At 39.9% G+C, this 10,035-nt stretch overlaps 1 protein-coding gene across 4 annotated transcripts; it reads left to right on the top strand.

Annotated features, from left to right (window-relative positions):
- Positions 1–513: 513 nt before the first annotated feature.
- Positions 514–8,292, top strand: LOC113118742 (ubiquitin-conjugating enzyme E2 Q2-like). 4 transcript variants are annotated; one of them, XM_026288153.1, is made up of 13 exons: positions 514–966; positions 2,189–2,293; positions 2,851–2,973; positions 3,384–3,440; positions 3,537–3,689; positions 4,529–4,613; positions 4,733–4,793; positions 4,875–4,965; positions 5,085–5,143; positions 5,281–5,329; positions 5,468–5,563; positions 5,682–5,748; positions 7,454–8,292. In XM_026288153.1, the coding sequence occupies exons 1-13, from the start codon at positions 811–813 to the stop codon at positions 7,483–7,485; spliced, it is 1,134 nt and encodes a 377-aa protein (XP_026143938.1). In that variant the 5' UTR covers positions 514–810; the 3' UTR covers positions 7,486–8,292. The 4 variants fall into 4 exon arrangements, with proteins under 4 accessions (XP_026143938.1, XP_026143940.1, XP_026143939.1 ...); XM_026288155.1 differs by having other exon boundaries at positions 515–966; positions 3,537–3,674; XM_026288154.1 differs by having other exon boundaries at positions 515–966; positions 3,540–3,689.
- Positions 8,293–10,035: the final 1,743 nt, after the last annotated feature.

Here is a 10,035-nt window from a genome sequence, read left to right on the forward strand (position 1 = left end):
GCGACAGAGAGCCGAGTGGTTATGACGCATTCGTTAGCCTATTTTTTACAAAAACTGTTTATACGGGGCCATAATGTAACATAGAAGGTAATGGAGCCCTTTATACATTGTCGTGTATATTTAGAAATAAATAATGGACAAACAGAGTCTTTAAACGCCTCAGATGTAAAGTTATTCGCTGTAAAAGTGACGCCAAAATGAATGGGAGTCAATGGGAATGCTAACGCAAGTGAAGTTTTGCTAAAAGATGGCAGCCCCCACCCGACTTCAACTTCCGGTCGAGTTCCTTGCCCCTTGTGCCCCCCTGGCGGTGCCGCGCTGCCAAGATGGCGACGGCACGCTCCGCCCACTTTTGGTTTAAAAAAACCCTTAATTTCTAGGCTTATATATATATATATATATATATATATATATATGTCTATGTCAAAAATTATCTTCGGAAAATATGACAGTCTATGTGGTGTGACGTGATATCGCGGGCGCGGTGCATGCTGGGACAGCGGGTCCTCCACGCGCGCCTCCATCTTTAAACCCCAGAGAAAAACAGCTTCCGCTCAGCTGTACACGCACATCCTGCGCTCACATCCACATTTATGACACAATAACTCGAGATCTGCGCTTTGAATCGACATAACAGTGCATTTGAGACCAGAGGAGCTCACGGGAGCCGCGTTCGCTAAACTAAGAGCTTTAATTCTGCGTTGACATCCAGAAAACAGAGGAACAGATCGCAAGTGCGCATCTCTTGTTCTTCTTCTTTTGTCCATCTCTCTCTCCGGTTTCTCTTCTCTCGGAGATGAGTGGAGGAAGATGTCGGTTTCGGGACTGAAGGCCGAGCTGAAGTTTCTGGAGTCTATTTTTGATCCGAACCACGAGCGCTTCAGGATCCTCGACTGGAAACCGGACGAGCTGAGCTGCCAGTTTAACATCGGAGACCAGCTGCTGATCATCCACTGCAACCTCACGGTACACACACACACACACACACCCCATAAGAGCCCCTCTAAACACAAGGCTGTCTGATACACAGCCGCGCTCGGGCCGCGTGTCAGTCCCTCAGTAGGCAGCACACTAGGTTTGGAGTCAGCAGGAGAAGTGTTCACCTGATCACTAATGTTACTAATCTCTGAGCTGACTCGATCTGTTCACAGTTAATGTCACTGACAGGGTCAGTCTGTGGAGGGTGAGGTGGATATAAAGTAGTGCGCACTTAGTAGTGTCCATTACTGACCCAGTTGCGTTGTCTTGTTTCGGTGTTTGTTGTCTTAATTTCCGGATGCCATTTTCTGTTGCGTGAGAGCGACGCTGACGTCACATTGCAAACCTAGTGTGCACACTATTTAGACCGCATACGATCCTGGGACCTTCATCTTAGACTTTAAAAACAGTTTGTACAGGTGCTGTTCATATAATCAGAATATCATCAAAAAGTTGATTTATTTCAGTAATTCAATTCAAAAAGTGAATCCTGTATATTATATTCATTCATTACACACAGACTGATATATTTCAAATGTGTATTTCTCTTAGTTTTGATGATAATAACTGACAACTAAGGAAAATCTCTAATTTAGTATCTCAGAAAATTAGAATATTGTGAAAAGGTTCAGTATTGAAGACACCTGGTGCCACACTCTAATCAGCTCATTAACTCAAAACACCTGCACAGCCTTTAAATGCTCTCTCAGTCTAGTTCTGTAGGTAAAATATAATTTGGAAAATGTTTTTCCTTCTGTCACATATTTTATTGTATTGCTTTTTTTAATGTTGTATAACATTACTATATATAATGTAATGTATATATTACTGAAACACACTTGGTTTTGGACTTAGTGCATGCTGTCCAATTTAAAAACAAACAGTTCACCCAGAAATTAAAATGTTCTCTCGCTCTCAGTTCATCTGAGATCAGGATGAGTTTGTTCTTCATCAGGTTTGTAGAAATGTAGCATTGCATCAGTGTCTCATCAATGGATGCTCTGCAGTGAATGGGTGCCGTCAGAATGAGAGTCCGGCCGCAGCTCAGGATCAGATCAGTTTGTATAGATCTGAATATGTCTGTATGATCTTATGGAAGAAGACAGCGAATGCTTCACGGAGGGTGAAAGCAGAGTAGTTTTTCATGTTCGGGTGACTGTGACTGGTCCGGTGCTCTGAGGTCACTGAGGGGTCGTCTCTGGTGTTTCAGGAGTCGTACCCGCTGACGCCGCCCATCTGGTTCGTGGAGTCTGATGACCCGGGTCTGACCGCAGTGCTGGAGCGGCTGGAGGAGGTCAGGAGGGGCAGCACACTGGTAACGGCTCTTCTCCCTCTCCCTGACATCGCATTCGACAATAGCCTGAAATATACTACTACTGCTAATCAAAATCATGATATATATATAAAATGTTATTTATTTATTTTTTTATTAATATGATACAACCTTGGTATTTTTTTTAAATCCATGTTTTAATTCCGAACTTATTTGGCACGCAGAAATGTGATTTAACATTCTAATTCGCCACTCAACATTTTAATTACAATTTAAAAGATTGTAAGTTGTACAATAAGTTCCCCAGTTCGGAATCCCCAAATCCAGAAAAAATATTCAAATGAATAACACAGAATTTAGGGGAAATCAGGTGTGTTTCACCGGCTCCTAAATGAAAAGGAGTTTTATTGTCAACAAACAATATATCTTTTCATCTGTTCTCCAGGTTTCTCTCTTTAAAAACAAGCTTTCTTTAATTTATTTACTGCTCAAGAAACATTTCTGATTATTATCAGTGTTGAACACAGTTGTGCTGCACAATATTTCTGTGGAAACTGATACAGTGTGTGTGTGTGTGTGTGTGTGTGTGTGTGTTGCAGCTCCTGCAGCAGCTGAAGAGGCTGATCTGTGATCTGTGTCGCCTCTATAATCTCCCTCAGCACCCGGATGTGGAGATGCTTGACCAGCCTCTTCCTGCAGGACCGCTTCACCAGGACAGGAAGGTGAACCGCCCCGTCACACATCAGACTCACATTATACAACTGCAGGATTGTTTTCCAAAACTCGACTCTTATTTTTGGTTCATTTTGGGGTATCAATGAATTAACTGGAAACCGAACACTTCTTCATGAATGCTTACAACACTGTTTTAATTCATGAACGCTTTGGAGAACAGACCTAAGGTTGGTCTCTTTTTAAATCAAAAGAGCAGATTATTGCTTAAAAAACAATCATATAAAAAATTATAAAATGCTTCATGTTAAATGCATTATATAGGTCTCATCCAAACATTCAAGATGACTATAAACACTTGTACTGCAGAATGTATGGTAGGTTTAAGTCTGGGCACTGGTACTAAACTAGTTGCTACTAAACTAAACTAGTTGGTTTAACACGGATGTTTCTCTCGTAGCATGGGACGACAGACGAGGTGACCTCAGAGGAGGAGGAGGAAGAGGAGATGGGAGAGGTGCATGTCTGCTTCCCTCACCTCATTCATGTCTTCTGTGAGCTGCTGAGCATCTCTCTTTACCTGTGTGTGTGTGTGTGTGTGTGTGTGTGTCAGCAGGACATCGATCTGGAGCACTACGAGATGAAGGAGGAGCCGGTGGATGGGAAGAAGTCTGAGGATGATGGGATTGAGAAGGAGAACCTGGCCGTCCTGGAGAAGATCCGCAGGAGCCAGAGACAGGACCACTTGAACGTAAGTGCTCACTCGGTAAGAGCCTTTCCTTCAGTTTGGGGTCAGACGGGGTCAGATACAGGCGCTTGTCTCGGTCTGATGAGATGAGGGTGGTGCAGACGTTCAGTTGTCTTGTCAGATGTTGTGTTCAGTGTTCAGGAATACACACTACTCGTCTTCTGGTGGATTTCAATCTAAATGTTTGTTTGTTTGTGTTGCATAACAGTTTTCTGTAGTGACATTAAATGCATAAAAAACCTGACGGTTCAATACTTGCCTTGATGTTAAAGTCACGGTTCGTTGTGGTTCTGGTACAGCAGGAGGAAAATAAACATTAAAAATGCTTCTTCTTTTTTAAATAATTTAATTAAAAAGTGGTTTACTGCACAGATCTCTCTTTCTTTAAATAAATTAAATTAGGAAAACTATTTTCCTCGGGATAAAAACCTACAACAGATTGCTTGTTAATCTCGTTTTGTGCTATATTATCACCAAATATTGGATTTGATATTTTGTTTTCTTTCAGTTAGCGTTATGTCTGTTTTTAGATCTGATTGTTCTCAGTGTTTGAGCTAAATTTATCCACAAACAATGCTTTTTCACTCAAAACTGAAGTGCAGAAGCTCAGATCAAAGTTGATCAGAGGATTTAATTAAAGAACAGATTTGGTGAAATATGGCATAATGAGAGCAGTTTTTAAAAAGGCCAGTCAGTTTTGACGGGGAACAGGATTATTACTGATTTGAAACTGTTTCAGCCGAGAATGAGGAACTGTGAGGGGTTTTACTGAAATGCATGTTCACACATTCTGTGTTTTGTTTCTGTGTGGAGTTGTGTGTTGTGACTGACGGGGTGTGTTCTGTCGGGTCCTGTAGGGCGCTGTGTCTGGATCTGTCCAGGCGTCGGATCGCCTCATGAAGGAGCTCCGGGAGATCTACCGCTCTCAGAGCTATAAGAACGGTGAGAGGGTGTGGCCGTGTGTGGGCGTGTCTCTGTTTGGGGGGCGTGGCTATGTGTGGGTGTGGCCATGTGTGGGTGTGGCCATGTGTGGGCGTGGCTCTGACCTCTTCTCCTTCCAGGCATCTACTCCGTGGAGCTGGTGAACGACAGCCTGTACGAGTGGCACGTCAAGATCAGGACGTAAGGGCACTTCCTCTGGGTTTGAGTCTGAGGGCTGGTGAGGTTTCAGAAAGCTGAAGGTGTGTGTGTGTGTGTGTTCAGTGTGGATCCAGACAGTCCTTTACACAGTGACCTGCAGGTGCTGAAGGAAAAGGAAGGGATGGACTACATCCTCCTCAGCTTCTCCTACAAAGTGAGTTACCTGGAGCTGCTCGGACCAGACCTGCAGGAATTATCCACACCGTTTAATAATAATCTAACATTTTTAGTTTTTATATGCATATATAAGAGTGTGTTCTGGTCTGTGTGCAGGATAACTTCCCCTTCGATCCTCCGTTTGCGCGTGTGGTTTCTCCGGTCCTCTCTGGAGGGTAAGACTTCTGAGGCTTTTCTTTATGTTAGGAGTGTTGTGTTGAGATATATTCTTTATATATTCTCTCATGTGCATGCAGAAGCATTTCTTCACACTAATGCATGCTTATTTGTTCATTATATTGTGTTGTTTCAGGTATGTTCTCGGCGGAGGAGCTCTGTGTATGGAGCTGCTCACTAAACAGGTGTGTTTGTGTTCGGCCAGGTATTAAGACGTTAAATGTGTAATGTTTTCACACTGCATGCTGGTTAATGCTGATGTGTTGAAGTGTGTCGAGGCCTGATCTCGTCTCGTGTGTGTGTGTGTGTGTGTGTGTTCTCAGGGATGGAGCAGTGCCTATTCCATCGAGTCTGTCATCATGCAGATCAACGCCACTTTAGTCAAAGGAAAAGCGAGAGTGCAGTTTGGAGCCAATAAGGTGAGCGCTGTGCTCGTGTTTGTCTGGTGGAGAAGCAAGTAGCTGATTAGATTTAAATGTGACTTTAATTGCTCGCTGGAGACCGTACGGTGTTGACACACACTTGTCCTGTCCTCAGAATCAGTACAGTCTGGCCAGAGCACAGCAGTCCTATAAATCACTGGTGCAGATCCACGAAAAGAACGGTAAGAACTTCACAGCCGATGAATCAGGAATCATGTTTATATACTTCCATTTTAATATCATAAACCGTTCTTGTATCTCGTAACGCAAGGTTTTCCTGAGATCATCTGATTTAACCAGTTAGGGATTATTCCCAAAGACTCGTTTGTGAGCTTAAACACCGTTAGGGATGCACCGATATGAATATTTTGTCCAATACGATAAAAACAATGATTCTTTAAATATGAAAGCCGATAACCGATGTGTTGGCCGTCAGTTTTTGCTTTCACTATCATGGTGAAAGACGTTCACTGGCATAAGTTTGACTTATACCCACTATAGCTTAACCAAACACATTCTATATGAGATAAATCTGATTTATATGCATAAAATAAACACTATTACAATGTACAAATGCACAAAAGACTGTAAATGCACAGACAAACTTAACCGTGCTAGTCATGTGTGAATCCATTGTAGATGCGCTCTTCACTTAACAACGCACTAAAACACATTGTTACATTATTGTACAGTTGCTAATGATCTCATTATAATATGACAGACTTGCCCTGCATGCTGCAGTTCACTGCATTTTCCTTTTCAAAGTAATTCCAATAATATTTCAAGCAATTAAAAACCATCATGGTGAACAGCACTTATCTGAAGTGTCTCTGCAGGAAATAATGCATTATTTTAAGATTTTGGCCAAATTCTCTCATCGGTTCGATACCGATAACAGAAAACGTAACATTTATCGGCCGATATCGATATGGTATATCATCCCCAAAGACCGTTAAATCATTTAGAAGTGTAGTTTTATTTCCTGTTGACCGATTTCTGAAAAGCCTTTAGTTCATAATACATAGTTAATTAGGTGACTTGCCCATTTTTGCGTCCATTTCTTAATCCTCAACACATTCAGGTCTGTTCAGATTGGGAAAACGTGCATAAAAAATACTTTAAAAAGTGTGTAGGTTTATTAATGCTTTAAGACAATCAGAATGCACAATACACAGGTTTTATTTTTTTTCTTTTACAATTTTTTTTTGTAAACATGTAACCATTTATATATATATAATTTTATATTAAGTTTTTAGTTCTGAAAAACAACACAATTATAATAAAGCACTGGCCCCACTTCATACACTTGACTGACAGATATGATGTATAGCAACACACACACATATATATATATATATATATATATTTATTTGCGTAGCATGGTAAAAACATTCAAAAGTTAGTATTTTTGTAATATAATCATTAATAAAAAGTTGTAAAAGAACATTGTTACATAACAGTTCTTTAGGTTCTAACAGACCCGTCATGCAAAAAATAGAGAAAACTGATTTTAAATGCATTCTGAGGGTTAAGAAGTGAATCCTGTGTGTGTGTGTGTGTGAGAGAGAGAGAGAGAGAGAGAGAGAGAGAGAGAGAGAGAGAGAGAGAGAGAGAGAGAGAGAGAGAGAGAGAGAGAGAGAGAGAGAGAGAGAGAGAGAGAGAGAGAGAGAGAGAGAGAGAGAGAGAGAGAGAGAGAGAGAGAGAGAGAGAGAGAGAGAGAGAGAGAGAGAGAGAGAGAGAGTGTGTGTGTGTGTGTGTGTGTGTGTGTGTGTGTGTTCTTTGTGCATCTGAGCTCGTGCTGTTGTGACATGTATTGGCTCTGTCTGGATGAAGTCTCCGGAGTGAGTGTTTTCTGTATAAATGTGTGTGTGTGTGTGTGTTTCACAGGCTGGTACACACCGCCCAAAGAGGACGGCTAGAGCACAGCGTCCACTCTTGGAGCGATCCTCTTCAGATGGACATCTCTCTGTCACTGCTTCTCTCCCCTCATCCCTGGTTTCATCCTCACACTCTTCGACTCGTTCTCCTCATCTCAGACGATCTGCTCACACACAGCTGACTCTCACAGGATCACACACAGATGATGAAAGACGTGATGTGTTCCTCTCAGTCCTGTAACCCATCTCTCTCCTGGCCAGCAGAACCGTCTGGACCTGTAGAACTGTGTTTCCTGTGTTCATTGAAGCCCCTGCAGTCTCCGAGTGAAGCTGAGAGAGCAATAATGCCTTAAACAGGAAGTGAATGCGTCTGCAGTTTTTCTGTTCAATCCCACATCGTTGGAGTCGATCTGATGGCCCTGGTTTTGTGTTCATGTCCTTCAGATCGCTCGACTCTATTCATGTTCTCTTCTCTTTCTCCTTTGAATCAGTTTTAGTCTAAAAGGCGCTGTCTCCTTCATAATCATTCGGGCCGATGTGAACCGCTGTTTAATTTCAGTGAGTGACAGAATAAATGCAGCAGTCTGACATCAAGCCATAGTTTGAGTTCATGGATGTTCGTCCGGCTCCCAGTGTCTGATTCCAGATCTGTTTCTCTTCTCTTGCGCGGTTCGTTCGTTCGTTCGTATGGTGGCGTGTCTGATGGAGAGGCGGGAGGCTTCAATGTGTTCTGCAATCAGCATGCTTCGGTTTTACTGCATTTTTCCCCATTGTAAGTGTAATTTTGACCATGTACAGTACAATTTGTAAACTTGCATCAAGTTTATAAATAAAGAATTTTAAGAAATACATGAGTGTCATTAATTGTTTAAGTGAAAACAAGTTTTATATGGGTTTTAATGTTTAGTCATAATTGTAAACATTTTTGTTGCTCAGAAAAACATAGAATGTAGGAATTTTTTATTTTTCAGGCATTTGTGAGGAAAGGTGAAAAATAAACCAAACATAAATGCATATTCCCAATGCTTTAATTTTGTGTAATACTTGAAATTTAACATTAGATTATTTTGATATAATATTTTTAATTGGATTTTAATTAAAATGTTTTCATAATTGTATATGCAGTGTTATTTTTTATTTATTATATTTTCTTTAAGTTGTGTGTGTGTGTGTGTATATATATATATATATATATATATATATATATATATATATATATATATATATATATATATATATAATGCATACATTTACAAAAAATGTAAATATATGATTATATTAGTTAATGGTAGCAGCTCTGTTGTGCGCGTTTATTTTTGCATGTCTTGTTTTCTTTCTTCAAGGTATGCCAGAACCATCCTAGTGACTCGATTGCACAATAAATGAAAGATTTGGTGCTTGTTTCTCTATTATGACACTTTACATGCTTCACATGAAATGCAGCTTGATTTACTGTTGCATGTTTAAGATCAGAATCGCATGTTTGTCTGATGACTGCTGGGAATGCATTAGTTTAGTGCTTCCAGTGTGCATCAGATGTGTGTCCAGCAGGTGGCGCCATCAGCTCAGGAAAAACCCCCTTACTATTAATATCTGAAATGATATTTCTGTAAAGCGACTATCATCCGGTGTAGCAGAGGTTCATATAACACAACATCTCGTCAGACTTAGAACAAGAATCAGTAGTTTCATTAAAAGACTAAAGATCACTGTTCAGGCCCAAAATATATAATCTCATGTTAAATCTGTGCCAGTCTTTGCTAATATCTTGCTATTCATTTGTCAGCAATAGGTGTTTAATAAATTAGAATGTAATAAAAATTAGAATGATCACTTAAGTTTGTATATTTAAATACACAAGTATTTTGCTTCATGTTTTCAGAAATATATCTGTTACCGCTGAATGATGATGGGACATTATTTCACCCATATTTTGACTAAAGTTATCTGAAACATTAAAGGAGACAGATGTGTTTTCTCTGTTATTTTTAGGGTAATGACAAGCTGAATATAAAACCATACTCTATATCTATGGAATATCTTTCTCTGGACAGTGTCAGTAAATGGCTTCGCTCCAGTAAAAGTTTAACCAGCTGATCTTACTTTAATGTTTAATCAGTGAATGTCTTCTGTGTTTAATATGTTTAGTATTCTCAGTCTGTGATTTCCTCTCAGAGTTCATACGCTGACAGAAACAAGACAAGGCCATGAATTAGTGAAGATCCCCATGAATTCATCAACACTGACATCTTTCAGCTTCTGGTCTCTAGAAAAACAATCAGCTCATACACAAATACTGAACAATGCAGCGAGTGCCTGAAGCAAAACTGATTACAATATGAACTATAAAATATGAAAGCTAAATCAGATGCAGTATAAATGTTAAAAACAACTAAATAAAAAAGCAATGAAGTTTAAAAATACTTCATTGTAAAGTATTAGTGTTTAACCCTTCTGAAAAATAGTGCACTTTATAACACCCTTTTAAAACACTTAGAATAACATACACAAAATAATGCATAGACAGGCAATATATAATATTTGCAATCCAGAGTCTTTGTATGTTATTTAGTTATACACAATTAAAAGTTA

Source organism: Carassius auratus, chromosome 18 (genome assembly GCF_003368295.1).
Source record: "Carassius auratus strain Wakin chromosome 18, ASM336829v1, whole genome shotgun sequence".
Taxonomy (NCBI): domain Eukaryota; kingdom Metazoa; phylum Chordata; class Actinopteri; order Cypriniformes; family Cyprinidae; genus Carassius; species Carassius auratus.

Excerpts from the sequence above, each read along its gene's own strand:
- LOC113118742 (XM_026288153.1), top strand. The coding sequence starts at position 811 with ATGTCGGTTTCGGGACTGAAGGCCGAGCTGAAGTTTCTGGAGTCTATT. Across the intron at positions 2,974-3,383 it reads CGCTTCACCAGGACAGGAAG|CATGGGACGACAGACGAGGT; the intron begins GTGAACCGCCCC and ends TTTCTCTCGTAG. Across the intron at positions 4,966-5,084 it reads TCCTCAGCTTCTCCTACAAA|GATAACTTCCCCTTCGATCC; the intron begins GTGAGTTACCTG and ends GTCTGTGTGCAG.